This window comes from Vipera berus (assembly GCF_964194415.1).
Source record: "Vipera berus genome assembly, chromosome: 2".
NCBI classification, from domain to species: domain Eukaryota; kingdom Metazoa; phylum Chordata; class Lepidosauria; order Squamata; family Viperidae; genus Vipera; species Vipera berus.
This window is the reverse complement of record NC_138203.1, coordinates 198,896,162-198,912,818: the sequence shown is the minus strand read 5'-3', so window position 1 is coordinate 198,912,818 and position 16,657 is coordinate 198,896,162. Positions and strand designations below refer to the sequence as shown.

The following is a 16,657-nucleotide window of genomic DNA, read 5'->3' as shown; positions in this document are numbered from 1 at the left end:
ATTTACATAACATATTCAAATTAGAGGGATGTCACCTGTTATTTTAGTATACCAAATCTTCATTGTAGCTTTGAATACTCACTGCAGAGAATTAGTATTACAGGTTTCTATACCATATATTGCAATTTTCTCCAAATTATAGAAAGCAGCTAGATAGGTATACAATGTATGTGAAGTTGTGGAATTATTAAGGAAAGACATTAGGGTGTAAGGAAGAACATTGTGTTAACATATATTAGCTCCTATATAGTATTTATATGGGTCCCAGTTGAGTTACAGTCTAAGCTAGCATAATATAAGAGATACACAGTCTGTATTATACTCACTTCCAAGCAAATATATTTATTATAAACACATTCATAGTCCACCTATCCAATTCACTGGATTATACACACAAGTTAACATAAATTGTTCTATTAGAATTAGCAAGTATTGACTCAAATGTTTATCTGTTTATATCGAAAGTGAAGTCTTTTTAAACAAAAAGAGTTGCCTTGAAATGAGAAAAATCTGGCATCTGCATGTTCTATTTTTCCCCCCGAATTTAGCTCCACGATCATTAAAGAACAGCATAATGCAGTGAGTTAGTTAGTGCTCATCCTGACACATTCCTTTCCATGCTTCCTATATGCAAATGGACCAGACCTCTGGCTTGTCATATCACAATTAAGTGAAAACCCTTTCAGTCACCGTGATGTTATCAATTTATGAAAAAAAAATAATGAGATAATTTGGACTTGTTGCAGGTTTATTCCTGAATCTCCTCGGTGGCTGATCTCTCAAGGAAGATTCAGAGAAGCTGAAGCTATTATTCGGAAGGCAGCAAAAACAAACAGGATTCCAGCTCCATCAATAATTTTAGATCCAGTGGAGGTAAGTATTAGGAGTTATAGTTGTATACTTAAGAGCAGGTTTGGTGTAGTGGTTAAGGTACCTGGCTAGAAACCAGGACACCATAAGTTCTAGACCTACCTTAGGAATAAAGCCTTAGCCTAGTCACTCTCTCTCCGACCTGGGAAGCAGGCAAGGAGAAATCATTTGTCCTGGCAGTCACCAGTCAACAATGACTTCGATCCACAGAAACAAAAAATTGTATATTTATATATTTATAGTACTTGCTGTAACCCATTATTACAGGGATCTTCAAACGTGGTCCTTTTATGACTTGTGGACCTCAACTCCCAGAATTCCTCAGCCAGCATGCCTGGCTGAGGAATTCTGGGAGTTGAAGTCCACAAGTCATAAAAGGGCCAGGTTTGAAGACCAGTGCACTATTACAATAGTGACTGAGCTGGTTGACTTTGGACCAGTTACTCTCTCGCAACCCAGCCTACCACACAGATTAGAAAATAGAAAGGCATATTAAGTATGATCACAGATTACTTATAAAGTAATAACAATGGGATAAAAATCTAATCAGGTTTATGATTAGATAGACAGAAGACAGACAAATAGCAGGTCTCACTAGTACTATTGGTCATATTAAAAACAAAAACAAAAAACATAGCTCTAAGGTAAAACAGGTGATAGTTTGCATGCACCAGTACTTACATCTGAGTTAATGATTCATATATGGCAAGGTCTTCAAAAGCATTAACAATTTTTCAAGGTGAACTGCACTATAAACCCAGTTATATGTGCAATAAAATACCACTGTATGTCCTGAAAGAGAACAAGAACAGACAATATGCTATAAATGTCTGCCTAAAAATTAAGAAAAAAATGTATAACTCTAGCTCAGTAACAGCAAGATCATCAACAAACCTTCCTGATTCTAAATACAACATTGGCACTCATCTTTCTGCATAGGATCTGCTTTTATCCCCCATAGCAGGCATTTTAATATATTGCAGAGGTGGCTTAGAGCTTGTTCAACTTATGTTATTCTACTTGTCAGCTGTAGTTCTATTCTTGCCCAAAGGTTGTGGTTTAATCACATCGGCAGGATTTATCGTTCAGTCATAAATTGCTATAGATTGTGTTTCTGGCTTGGACAAACATGCTACCCATTTTTCTTAAAGTTTCAGGATGGCTTTATACAGTCTTTTCGTTTGCCAAGGAAAAAAAAATCACATCCCTCCCCTTGTGAGCTGCAGACAAATAATGAATTGCACATGTCTGAATTTGATTGGGCCACCAGCATAGTTGTGAAATGGACATTGGACAAGTTGCATTTTCCCTCTTTCCCAAACACTTGCAATAGAAAACTTCAAGAAAGTGTGCATTCCACCTAGTGTAGCTCATTGTCATGTTAGTCTTGAGAATAAAGGCTGATTATATATATAGAGAGAGAGATAGTTTATTCCCTTGTAGCATTAAACAAAAGTTTCTGGCCACATAGTGTGTCTCAGTTTTATTTAAAAAAAAAACTTGGGAAGAGTAAGGAGTTTTGGAGTCAAATGGAGCAAAAGTTGAGCAATCACCTCCAATATAATTATTTACCAGCTAATGTATGAAGTTGTTGTTTTCTCTCCCAATTACATATTCTTGGTTGTAGGTGCCAACAAAGCAGAAAATGGTGCTAAGAGTAAGTAAAGATAGGCAATGCATCAGTTGGCTGTTGTGTGTATTTTTGAGATTTAGTTTACAAGGGATTTTAACTCCATTTAACTCTGACATCCTTCCTTTCCCAACCCAATCTAATCAAGATTGTTAAAATAAAGATTATAAAGGGAGACAGAAATGAACTTCTGTGGAAGGCCACAGACTCAGTTTTTATAGTTGCAGAAAACTCTTGACTTTATACTCCTAATTTTACCAGGTACATGCAAAAAACAAAGAGTTGTTTTTTAAATTATAACTTAGGGACACACTTTTCACTGGCACTCCCGAAACAAATTCCAGAATGGAAAATCCCAGGAGAATGTCTAATTCTGAACTAAAAATGAAATCAAATAGCTGTACAGCGTTAAGGGCAAAGGTTTTCTCTGGACAGTTTTACACACATATCTCTGACACAAAGCTACAGTACTCCTCGCCTTACAACTACAATTGGGACTGGAACTTCTATTGAATGTGAAGTGGTCATTAAATGAGCCATGCCCAATTTTATGACTTTTGCTGTTATTAAGTGAATCATGATCATTAAGTGAATCACACGGCTGTTACATGAATTCAGCTTTCCCCATGGACTTTGCTTGTTGGAAGGCAACTGGGAAGATCCTTGGTGGAGCAGTGGGCTAATGCCTCCTTAAGTAACACCAGCTGCCTGCAATTAGTGCAGGTTCGAGTCCCACCAGGCTCAAGGTTGACTCAGCCTTCCATCCTTCCGAGGTAGGTAAAATGAGGACCCAGATTGTTGGGGGCAATAAGCTGACTTTGTAAAAATGCCGCTTGGGGGGGCGAAAGCCCTAATAAGCAGGCATATACATAGAATGAAGGCTATTGCTAAGCACATTGATTTGTGCTTCTTAGATTGTAAGCCGCCCTGAGTCTTCGGAGAAGGGCGGGATATAAATGGAATAAAAAAAAAAGATTGCTGATGGTGATCATCCTACCCCTAAATACACGCTGGTTACCAAACACTCAAATTTGGATCACATGACCATGGAGATCCTGCAACAGTCATAAGTGTGAGGACCAGTCGTAAGTGCAAGAACCAAACCTTTTTCAGCACCATAATTTTGAATGGTCATAAGTCTAGGGCTACAGTAGCTGGACTTCCTAAGGAAGCTATCCATGAAACTGGGAATCACATCAACTTGCTGAGTATTTTATTTCATAACTGGCTGATTTTTATTATGGAGCTCTTGTTGCTTCAGTATGTGTCATGTGTTCATCAATAAACATAATTCATTAGGTCTCTTTTCCCAACAATCCTTGTTAATTGATTGTTACTAATTTAGGCTAATTCTCAAACATAAGACTGTTTTTTGTAAGATAAAAGAATTTTTTTGGGGGGGAAATAAATAAATTTTGAACTGGCCCCCAAAACAGATTAAAATCTGTGCTGAAGGAGAGTGAAAATACATAAAACTGTCAAAATTGAAAGCATTCAGTAAGTCTCCATCTTCTTTAAATCAACGGCTTGATTTTTTTTCCTTTTCTTTGCCTTGTATGATATCCAGGACATTTATGTTTATTTACTTGCTTGGTTTTGGAATGTTCCCCTTTTTCCTTTCTTTTCCTCCTAAGGTAGAAGATTTGAAAGCCAAGCAACATCAGGGTGTGTTTTTGGACTTGTTCAGATCACGAAACATTGCAATTATGACTTTTATGTCTCTTCTTTTATGGTAAGGTTCCAACAGCAGGCTCATTAAATGCAGAGGCCCGTTAAGTGCAGAGACCCGATGATCTGGTTTTTGTTCGGGTAGAGTTAGGCTGTTTGGGACATTCCAATCCTTATTACCAAATGAGATTTTATTTTATATTTTTAACTGATCAATTTACGTCGCTGCCCTGCTTGGCATTTTCAGCTGCCCTTAACATGTGAATTGCCATTAAAATGTGATGTAGATCAGAAAATTGTGAATGTTTTTCTAAATAATTTTCTATGCCTAAAGGACCTTTTATTAGATTGCTTGCTGATGCATGTAAGTATGGAGGGATTTGGGAGTTGTGAGCAACGGAGTTCATGCAAGCAGAAGCATTTCAGTAACAAAACTGCATCAGAACACTTTTGCCTACTTCTTTACCTTAACATTTTAACCAGACAAAGCTAAATACTAATCAACAGGATTAGATATTACACCAGACTAAACAATATCACACTATTCTTGTTTCCAGCCCCAGAGATCCAATAGAAAAATAATAATAAAGAACAACTTAACTAAACAAAAGTCAAGAAAAAAGGAACCAATTTACATTTAAGCACCAGATACGTCTTAGTCCAGTCAATTCTTTGCATGGTTTTCTTTTTAATATATTATTGAAAATACTGGACTTTATCAGCAAAGATAAACTACAAGAAATAAAGCCTGCTTATTTAAATAGCCATTTGGACATTAGAATTAAAAGCAACTATTAATGCAAGCACTTTTTGCACCAGATAATAATGAACACTGTCACTATACTATAGTGTTATCAAGAGATTCACAAACTACTGCATAGGCACCATTTATTGTATAAGACTTTCCACAATCATATACATTTTCTGAACCAAAGAAACCAATATTTAAGTCTCAGTTCAGTTAAATCTTTAGCACCTCATATACTGAATTGGATAATTAAGAGTCTTGAGGAGCTTCTTGTCTTCCCATATGAGCAATCAGCATTTAAAATTAGATAGTCTCATTGGATGGCTTGCCTCTAACAGGTACATGCTATATAACAGCACTAAAGATACTTTAGGGCTGTGGTGGTGAACCTGTGGCACCTGTGCGACAGGTGGCACGCAGAGCCCTCTGTGGACACGTGTGCCATTGCTCCAGTCCTAGACCTTCAGCTGGGTTTTATAAAACCTTTTCGCTTTAGGCCTCCGCTGCCGTGTGTAAACAAAAAAAAGGTTCGTTCAATCAATCAATTTCAACTTCTCGCAGGAAAAAAAAAGATCTCGCAAAGTTGGAATTGATTGATTGAACTTTTTAGTCCCACCCAGTCTGCCGTTACCACCGCAGCCACGCCCACCCAATGGGCCACGCCCACCCATCACCTGACGATACATAAGTGGGTTTTAGGCTGCAGTTTGGGCACTCAGTCTCTAAAAGGTTTGCCATCACTGCTTTAGGGTGAACAGTCAGCTTTTCCGCGTTGTCATTAGAAGGACCAGGTTGTATTTCACTCAGGGATATTATGAATTTGATTTAAGAGACTTATTTACACAAATTATTGAAAAACAGGAAAGCAGCATCAAAACGTAGATGTCCAGAGGATTGTATATGTAATTTCCCAGTGTATTTTTTTCTATTCCAATTCAAAAAAGTGCCATCTAAAATAGGAAATAAGTCTATTCTACTGTTGGGCTAATTGTGCCAGATTGTGGCTATTTATATTTGCTAATTTCTCTTTTTATCTCAGGATGCTTACATCTATTGGCTATTTTGGTCTGTCACTCAGCACCCCTAATCTGCATGGAGATGCCTACTTCAATTGTTTTCTGTCAGCAGTCATTGAGGTCCCAGCCTATGTGATTGCTTGGCTCCTCCTGCGGATCTTGCCTCGGCGTTATACAATATCTGGCACTCTCTTATTGGGAGGAGGAGTTATTTTGTTCATACAGTTAGTACCTTCAGGTAAGATGTGTCTGTGTCTGTTCATTCATTTCATTTCATTTGTGCTGTAGTAATTGACAATACTGTATGAGGAGATGGAACAAGTATTAAAGAATGATGTTTTACACCTATATATTCTATTCCAGGAAAATTCATTAAGATTATGCATAGATAAAAATCTGCATTCACTGATCATTGTAGGGATGTTTATCAGTTTATTTTTGTGACCTCTGTGTACCACAGATCCACAAAATATACCCGTACCAAAAAAAAAATTTAAAAAATTTCAGGAAATGCCCAAATGGTAGAGAGAATTTGGTGGAAAGCCAAATGCAGTTGCTCAGCTTTTGGGTACTGTGATCTCTTACTGGCCTTCGTTGAATTTAAGGCTGGGCAAAAGAATAAATATATAATTGACTTTTAATAATTACATTTGAATCTCTAAATGCAAAGGTTCTTAAACGTTGCAATTCTGCAGCTGCCCACTAAAGGCCAGTACAATCCAGTTCTGGTAGCAGTAACATTCTAACAACTTTCCCACTTTCTCTGTGCAAGATCCCTTTAATTACTCACGACTCCCTAAGTGACTTCAACTCACAATTTGAGATGCCTCAGTAATATTCTTGCAGTACCGTCAGTTATTCTGCAACTGCCATACAAGCAGTCTTCTACTTACAATCATTCGTTTAATCACTGTTCAAAGTTACGGTGGCACTGTAAAAATTGACTTACCTCTGTGAGTTTGTGAGTTTTTAATTTTTTTAATAATTGCATTTTTGTAAGAACATCAAGTGTGGAAGTGATTTGCTTCTCACCATGTTTACAGAAAGGAAATTACCATGAGGTCTTTTATCCTTCAAGTTCTCACTCCCTTCTCAAATTCCAGAGTTATTGCGACACTCTCCTAGACTCAATTTTGTTCAGAATGCCAGGTTCTCAACAATTCACGCTGCCACTTAGGATGCCTGGTTTTTCTGATCCTTCGGTAATTCATGATCAGCTCCAACAGTTTTTTCAGATCCAGTGTTGATTTATTTATTTTTTTTTGCATTGTCATAGCCTGAGATCCCAATGGCCATGACCTTCTTGGTCTCCAGGATAATAGATAAACCCAATATAGGTATGACTGTAACTCAGTTTATTTTATGGTGGCCTGGTTAATGTTTTGTAATTATTTTAGCTTGTTTGCTGTTGTTAACTAGAGTTTTTTATGTTAGAGCAACTATATATATTTTCTAAGTAAATAAATAAAAATAAATTTTACAGTATCATTGTAGATATTTACTTTCATGTGGCCTCAGTCTTGACATTATCTCTTCTCTTCTCATATTTATTTGACTACACTTTGGATTCGAAAGATTCTTCCTTTGCATGCCTTCCTTTCGTTTTTAGGCCCAACAAGCCTTCAGGGAAGAAGCAACACTAAAGAAACAAATCAAATTGATCAATATTATGGTCACAGACCAGCATCATATCAAACAATTTATTGCATGGCTACTACTTCAGGTTTTGTGGTGCATGAAATCCCTTTACGTTGGAAGACTGGTCTTTGAATCTGTGATAGATTTAACAAATTCTGTTAAATCTATCACCAATTCTGGTGTACTGTAGGTGTGGCAAAAAATAGCTAGAAAGACAACTAGTGACTTATATGCTCCCAGACCATCATGCATGCAGTTTCACATGTCTACAGTTGTGATTCATCTGGGTAGCATCTTTATTTAAGCAGTATTGTTTGTAAAGCTATTATATGACCAATGCCTGCATTAATTAGATAATTGTTACCAGTAGTGATTTCCCCCCCCCCCCCAGCTTCTGATAGCTTGCTAATACCTTTTTTGTGATATACAGCCAGTAAGATGTAAGACAGCTACTGTGTATCCAGTACTGGATGAAGGCCGGCATGTTTCCAACAATACAGTCCTCAGCTTTCTTTTGCCAATTGGGCCCACAATACTTGCTGATATTGTCAATTCATCTTTTTTTTAGGTCTCTTTCATGGACACTTTTTATCAAGTGGGATCCATTCTATGACTGCTTGGTCCACCTGTCATTTGGTTATTTGTGATCGATCAAGTAATCTTTCACTCTTCCACAGACATTTTTGCATGCATACCCACTTCTGTTCTGGTGATGTTTCTGTTAGTGTCACAATTCTCAAAAGATTTTGAATTGATTTCTAAGCATTCATGGGATGATGCGAAGTAGGCCTTAAAAGCATGCCTCAGGAGGTTTCTCAGTAGTTATGGCATGTGGACCAAGGCAGTTATTATAGAAGGGATCCCACTTGATAAAATGTGTCCACGAAAGAGACTTAAAACAAGGTAGATCAACGACGTCAGCAAGTATTGTGGACCCAATTGGCAAAAGAAAGCTTAGGATCATATTGGTTGGAGACATGCGGAAGGTCACCAGGCCTTAAGGTAAAAGTAGGACTTGTTCAAAGTTGATTATTAAAAGAAGCACTGAAATTTTGTTTCTTCCTTAACTTCTTTTCACACAGATCTCCACGTTCTGTCTCTCATCTTAGTGATGCTGGGGAAATTTGGGATCACATCAGCCTTCTCCATGCTTTATGTCTACACTGCAGAACTCTACCCAACGACAGTGAGAAACATGGCAGTGGGTTCTGCTTCCATGTCATCCCGGGTGGGCAGCATTATTGCACCATACTTTGTTTTCCTGGGTAAGAAATTTATCATTTTAAATGTGCTCAAAATAAAATTTTCCCTAGTTTAGCTTGTGAGTTGATGGAGAAATACTCAGTAAGCTTTCTGTGATCTCATTAATCCTGTGTTTATTTTGTAGGCATAACTCACATTGCCTTTCAAAAGACCTAGATATTCAGTGCAAGCCATCATTATTCTTCTGGAAGCACTTGATTCCTAGTACTTTTCCAGTGGTGGATTATAATTCAAGACCAGTAATTATTAGTAGAGAACTATTTGGGGACAGTGGTTAAAGGTACCAGGTTCGGAGGTGACCTTGGGCCAGTAACACTCTTAACCCTAGGAAGCAGGCAGTGGCAAACCATTTCTAAAATATTGCGAAGGAATCAACACTGATTTAAACGCACAACAAAAAAACTATTCTTCATATTACCAAGAAATGTTTTGTTACATAATATGCAGTACTGAAACAGGGATTTCAAACCTATAGACATTAAATGACAATCATTCATAAAACCTACCTAATAAATCACACTCTAACTCTCCTATTTCTTTAAATCATACCTTCTATCTATTATACGAAGGTAATGTGCAGTAAAAACATCAATTAAAACACATCATAACGTGATTCAAAGGAGCAAAACCTGCACAATGAAATCACATGACAAAAATAGCACAAAACAGTCTACATTGGATAGTGCAAAATAACATTTTTAAAGTACAGATCACGAAAGATTGCTGTTGAGTTTAAAAGGAATACATCCAGATAAAATCCAGGAGGAAAGGACAGGAATCAAATAGATAAAATGATTATGAATTAATATTGTAACATTATGTAATAAACCTACTTTTTATGTTTTACCAGGTGCCTATGGTAAATTTCTACCTTACATCATCATGGGCAGCCTAACCTTATTGATAGGGATTCTCACCCTCTTATTACCAGAAAGTTATGGGAAACCTCTGCCAGAGACATTTGATGAGATGCAGCAAATTAATGGGTAACTTGATTTTACTGAAATAGAATTCCTCACTGTATTTCATATAAAGTCTGGTGAACTTCAAGCTAAAAGGCAGAAAAGAATTTCATGTACTTCTGTATTAAGGCCAGTAGAAACCAGAAGTGTGACCTTGGGCACCCTGCAACAGCCATAAGTTCAGTCACGGGTCATAAATCCTTTCATTCAACACTATCATAATGGCCATTCATTCAGTGACCACTTGAAATTATGAGTGTTGAATGAAAGGATTTACGACCTGTGCCTGAACTTATGGCTGTTGTAGGGCGCCCATGGTCACACGATCTGAAGTCAGGCACTTGGCTGCCTGCCTGACTATATGACCACGGGGTTGTACAGCTTCCGTATTCCATCCTCCCCACTCCAATTTATGACCTTTTGGTTGCCCTGCAGAGCAGTATTCATTGGTAGCAGCACTGGGGTTGGGCCTGAAGTAGAGGCTTGAGGCTTTCAGCAGTGTCAGACAGCTGCCACAACCCCCAGGCCTGGTATTTTCATGGTATTTGGAGAAGGAATTGCATGCGAAGTTTACAGAATGAGGCTTCCGTCTTAGCACCCTATTCTTGCAAGGCCAGGTTCTCCAAAGTATTGTCTTTCATTCAGTTTAGTGGAAATAATTTCCTACTTAAATCTTTGGGACTGATTTAATTAATCAGAGCCACTCCTTTCTTAATAGTTCACATTTATACCAAAGGGTATTTTGATAAAACTAATTGTTTGCTGCTGTCATTTCTAATGTACACAATTTCCTATTTGTTTTTAGGTTAAGCAAAAGAAAACATCTCTACAGGGTAGAGAATTCAGAGCAAAGTGAACTGACCATCAAGAATATGACATCATTTTGATCATATCAGTTGAACTGGAAGAGTTTGTGGTTAACAATATTTCTAAAGCTATATGAAAGTCGATAACACTATTAGACAGACTTTTCCTAACCATCCTGTGGTTCTCAAAACACTGATGTACCAAATATGTGGAATTGTGTTAAATTGCTGCGTTGGCACAAGTTACTTTTATCAGTAACACTTTCTATTCCTTGGTTTGGGATTTGTATTTTTGTGAGGTCTTGAGTATTTTCATCTCTTCTTGAGGTGTAGGTATTATTTTATTGTTGTATATGTGTATTTATCCTTTTTATAACATTTCTTGAACTCCAAACATCATTTATAAGTATTCTAGTCTGGATTAAGATCTACGGTATAATATTACGCTTTAGAAAATAAATGGCAGAATTTTTTTGTGGATAGGGCTATATTTTCTAAGGCTCGGTTGAAAAATCTTTAAAATAAAAATTGTAATTTTAAACTTTAAAAGATATTTTTAAAAGTGAAGCACATGTTTTGAAATTTGTTTACTTATTAGAAATAAATTGTAATTATGTATTTTTTCTGTCAACCAGAAAATAGCTCTGAAAATCCAAAATCTAAAATTAACCATCATTGGCTTCTGCCTTTTAGGAAATTTGCCTGTCAGAGAGGGAACAATGCAATACAATATGTAGACATGGTTTCTCCACACTTTGCATCCTAGTTATTTATATGAATAATTAATTCACTGGGCCCAAATACAGCTCTATTTATTTTCTTCAATGAAAAATATAAATCAGGTATTATGTTGGATGTAAGTCAGCCTGCCAGAAGAAACTATTTTATGAAACTGGATTCTTAAAGTAAATATTAAAGATGATGGAGTGCATGAGCTTGTCAACAAATCCTTTGCTGAGAAAGTCATATTGTAAGATAGTGAATAAAATCAGGTATTCAGACAATTGGATCTTTATGTATGGATCGCAATTTGTTGCCCATTTAACACTGAAATTCTTTATCTTTTGTCAACAAAATCATATGCCTACATCTATTTCTTATTTGAAAGGCTTAAAATGGCATTTTATGAAAATGTAAATTTCTGTAATTCAGATTTTGCCTGCATCATGGGAGGAAACTGGCTTTCTAAGTACCATTCCTAGTAATATATTAATCAGATTTAATTCATTAAAAGGTATGCAACCCACTTATCTTAAATGTCAGGATCATAACTGTAGCAAATCTGCACAATATGCTGTGTTTTTATACCATTAATCTGAACACAGCATGCTTTGTTATAATACTATTAGTCCAGAGCGATTTGTTTTATGACCTTAGGCCAATCTTTTCCAATGTGATGATCTCAAGATAATGCTGACTATTGATGAGAATGATGGAGTTTATATTCCAACACATCTTCTGTGATGGTTTTGTGAAGGCTGCTTTAAATTTTACCTAGGATGGAGTAAAAGTTTTAAATATGGCAAAGAAAGTCTTTATAAAAGCAGCTTTTTCTAACCATTCCTTTGAAAACTAGAGATTAATAACTTCACATTCTCTATGGAGCATCTGTATCTACATTGACAAAAGAATGACAAAAGACCAAAGCAGCATTTAAATCGATCCCTGACCTTCAGGTGACAAATCCTGGACTAGTAGCTCCTATTCCTTGTAGGAGAACACTTTGCCTTATGAGTCCTTATGAGCAGTAAAGCTAACATATTAATATATGCTAATTTTTCAATTTTTTATGCTTCTGGTACATTTCCATAGTCTTAACATGACTCTTCTAATATTCAAGTTATTTGTAAGATTGCCAGTTTCTGAATCACAAACTATAGCTGTGGATCCACAGTGTTTTCTCAGGGTTTTTTTGCCTGTGGCAAACAGGCAGGATTCTGAAACACCCCTTAGGGGGAAAAAAGCTCACACTAATGACTTTTCTTAACAAAAAAATATATCACAAATTTGTTTAATAATATATTGTAATCTGGCAATATGTAATATATTGTGTATAAATATTTTAAACAAAATAATGGATTCCTAATACAGTTTTACCTTGTTGTAATTGTAACTGTTTCTAAAACAATTTTTGTGGTACTTTTTTTGGAGAACCTAGTTTTGCTAGAGTTTTTGCGTAGTTTTAAGAGTCTCTTGATTTTTAGTTCAACACTGTCCAGTTTAGAAAGCTGCACTTTCTAGAAGATTGTGACTTTGCAATTTTGTTTTTAATTTTTGGAGGGATCACTTCTATAAAGACTATTACAGTATTACCTGACCTAATGCAAGTTGTAAAGGCATTTTAACCTCCTGTTATATCCTTAGTTTCTTATAATATAGCTGCTTTCATCTAATGAGGTCCAATTTAGTAGCTGAAGAAAGTCTGCTGAAAAAAGCAACAACTGTATTTCTTTTTACCTTTCATTATAGGTAGCTGAAGATTTAATAATAATAATAATAATAATAATAATAATAATAATAATAATAATAATAATAATAATAATAATAATGAAGTTGGAAGGGACCTTGGAGGTCGTCCTATAATTACTGCATCAAAATATGTTTCAGTAAAATGTATTTTTGCCAATATAGAGTTTTCTCAGGGATTTTTCAGATAATGATTGCAATCTTCCAAAGACAGGAAATGGAAGGAGGACCATTTGGAATGGAAGAAGACGAGTCATTTGTCACATTTTATTCCTCTCTTTATTTTTTTTCTGTAAATACAATTGTGCTAGCCAAAGTTTTAACTATGTCTTCTGGTAGGCAGCATCACAATTTGTTTCATTCAATGAAACACATTCAACAGTCATGCAAGTAGGAAATCAGTGCTTCAGTACAGTTCTAGTTTTGCTCCTGCCTTGCAGGACATTAAAAAGGAAGGAATCTGGTTACTATTAGGTTGCAATAAAAGGCTACAAGTTTTAAATCAGGCTGAACAAATTCCATTTAACTGTTAATTTTGTGAAGTGCCTTGTAGTCATGTTTGGTGTTCTCTTATTTAAAGACTGAAGTTTCTCAGTTTACCAATGTGTGAGTTATCCGTCTCATATATCTCATCTAACAGCTCTGTTAGATGAGCTGGATTGCACTTACACTGTATCGGATGATGTACTGAATATTGATTGGAATTCAGTTCTCCAGTTGAAGGAACTGATTTTGTGAATAAAAGAGGGAAGGAAACGCAATGGACTTTCCTACTGAGCGATCCTCAGAGCAGATCGAGACAAAGGTGTAAGGTATCTTACAAATTTATGTTCTATGTTGGACTCTTCGCTGTTCATTTGGATTGTGCCAATTTGTATAAAGCTATGAAATCTCATGTATCGCCATGTAACTGTACCTCTTTTATTTTCTTCATTGAGAGCAAACATAAACAAAACCTTCAAAACCTATGCTGAGTTGTTTTCTGTGCCTCAAAAGTAAAAAAGGGAAATTCCATGTGTATAGTAATACATTTCCTTCACATATGATGACATTGTCCTTATTTGGTTTGTAGACTAAAATCAATATGAAACATAAATATATACTGCAAGGTGGAGGTTGGGGAACCAAATGAAGCTTGAGAGAGAATTGATGCTGATTTAGTATTGAATAACACAGATATATCAATAAATATGAAAGAATCACTTTAGGTCACGACTATTGTGATGGCACTACAATCAACACTCCATTATAATTTCATACTTGGGGTAGGGTATCTTACACTAAGGGACGCGGTGCCTCAGTGGGTTAGGACGCTGAGCTTGTCGATCAGATGTTTGGCAGGTCGAATCCCGAGTGCCGTGTAACGAGTGAGCGCCTGTTACTCGTCCCAGCTTCTGCCAACCTAGCAGTTCGAAAGCACGTAAAAAAATGCAAGTAGAAAAATAGGGACCACTATGGTGGGAAGGTAACAGTGTTCCGTGCGCCTTTGGTGTCATGCCGGCCACATGACCCCAGAGACGTTCTCAGCTGGCTCTTTGGCTTTGAAATGGAAATAAGCACCAGCCCCTAGAGTTGGAAACGACTAGCAGGCATGTGGGGGGGAACCTTTACCTTTATGTATCTTACACAAGTAATTTAACAAAGCAGCCGTGATATCCCAAAGCAGACAATACTTTGAATAATTATCAGAACTGCTAAATATTTTTAGTTCGCATCAATACTTTCAAGATCAAAAGAATGCCTGCATGTACATTAGTTAATCTAATAGTTATCAGGTGATAAATGTGGCAATTTATCATGTGACATTCCAGAGGAACAACTGGATTAGTCTGCTGCACCAGAAAAGAGATTAAGGAACGTTTTTTTAAAGATTTACAGATTTAACATTCACAAACAATTAGCACAAATTTATCAAAACAGCAATTCCTAAATTAATATTATATGCAATCGATTTGAGGTCTGGGTCTCTAAAACAGCAGAGTGACCTGTGTCTCAAATAGTACAGTACATTTCTGAATGTGGAAGTACTTCAGGCTCAAAGTACCTCTTCTAAGTTTGAAACAGGTATCTTGAGCTGGAAATTAGACCATTTCAAGACTGAAACTTACAGAATGGTTGAAAATCATCTATTTTGAATTTGGACTTCAAAATTTAGGCAACTGTATCCTCAATAATATACATGGACAAATTGGAAATAAATTATTCTCATTTTCTTAATTTTTAAAATTGTTCACAAAGTTAATCTTTCAAAAATATCTTCCATTTGGCAAGATAAATAGTTGAATGATAATTTTGGAGACAATTATAAGATGAGTGCTTATTGGCAATCTCAAAATGATAAGCAGGTTTGGATCTAGTTCGTTTTAGGTTGGGAGACCACTGAAATTTCAGTACTGAGCATTGCAAATTTTCTGGGTTTCTGCAAACAGATTTTATACTTCTACTGATATACCAAGATAACATCTTTTGAACACATTCCTCTAATATTAAACAATTTTTCAAATCAAATCTTTCTCCTTCAAGTTAGCTAGATGTAAGTTTATACTTGTGTATCTGAGATTAATATTTGTTTAGAAATACAATTGCAGCCTCTGGTCTTCTGAACGCTATCTTGTTAGGTGTGGTGGATGTATACTAACAACGAATGAAGGTGAATATACGTGTCCCAGGATAATGCTGCAGGATCCAATCTGGGTTGATCACCGGAACCAGAGATTTTGTTTTCCGAGCTTTCGGAGTCATACTGGAGTGTGACCGACCCCAGATTGGATCCTGCTGTATACTAAAGCAGGGCTTTTCAACCAGTGGTATGGGTACCACCTGTGGTACATTGGCACCTGGCAGGTGGTACGCGACCATCCTAGAAAAGTGGTGGCAGGGGAGGGGAATGAGCTGAACCGGTGGCAGCACCGTGAGAGATGGCTGGAGCTGCAGGGCTGCCAGGGCTCAGCGGAAGTGCCAGGATCAGCGCTTCGGGGCTGTCAGGGCTCAGTGGAAGCGCCAGGCTTCAGCTGGAGCTCGGCGCTGATCCTGGCGCTTCTGCTGAGCCCAGAAGAAGCGCCGATCAGCTGGAATGTTGCAGCATCTCCAGGGTCTTGCGGTTTACATTCAGATGCTTGGCAACTGATTCATTTTTTTTCAATGCCATTGTAACTTTGAACAGTCACTAAGCGAACTGTTGTAAGTCGAGGACTACCTGTACTTCATCACTTTTTTCCTGTTTTTTTTTGTTTTTTTGTCTTCAAGTTTTTGACAGCTTGCTAGGCGACTGGTGGTACTCGGATGTTGCCATATCCTAAAAGTGGTAGAATGGGTGAAAAGGTTGAAAAGCCCTGTACTAAAGAGTTCATCTGTTTCCTATCCAAGCAAACATGCAATAAGTAATTGTTCTCTATTTAATTGGGAAACATTATAAAGCCTTTTCAAAGACTTCATTTGCAAGCTCCGTCATTATTCAGGGGATTTTTTTTCCAAGATGGCGGCGGCTGCAGTTTGAGCTATGTGCGCTCCACAAGGGCTCTAAATCGGTCAATTTAGGGAGGCCCAGCCGTGGCACGGTATGGTGGGGCGATTCTGGGGGGGGTGGATGC

At 37.0% G+C, this 16,657-nt stretch overlaps 1 protein-coding gene across 1 annotated transcript in view; it reads left to right on the top strand.

Moving 5' to 3' along the window:
* Window positions 1-14,035, top strand: part of SLC22A4 (solute carrier family 22 member 4) — a 72,895-nt gene extending 58,860 nt beyond the window's left edge. The window contains exons 5-10 of the mRNA XM_081318615.1: window positions 747-873; window positions 4,135-4,232; window positions 5,956-6,170; window positions 8,653-8,835; window positions 9,684-9,819; window positions 10,601-14,035. Of these exons, the coding sequence (XP_081174741.1) occupies window positions 747-873; window positions 4,135-4,232; window positions 5,956-6,170; window positions 8,653-8,835; window positions 9,684-9,819; window positions 10,601-10,682 (841 nt within the window). The 3' untranslated portion in view covers window positions 10,683-14,035. The remainder of the gene's footprint in view (window positions 1-746; window positions 874-4,134; window positions 4,233-5,955; window positions 6,171-8,652; window positions 8,836-9,683; window positions 9,820-10,600) is intronic.
* Window positions 14,036-16,657: the final 2,622 nt, after the last annotated feature.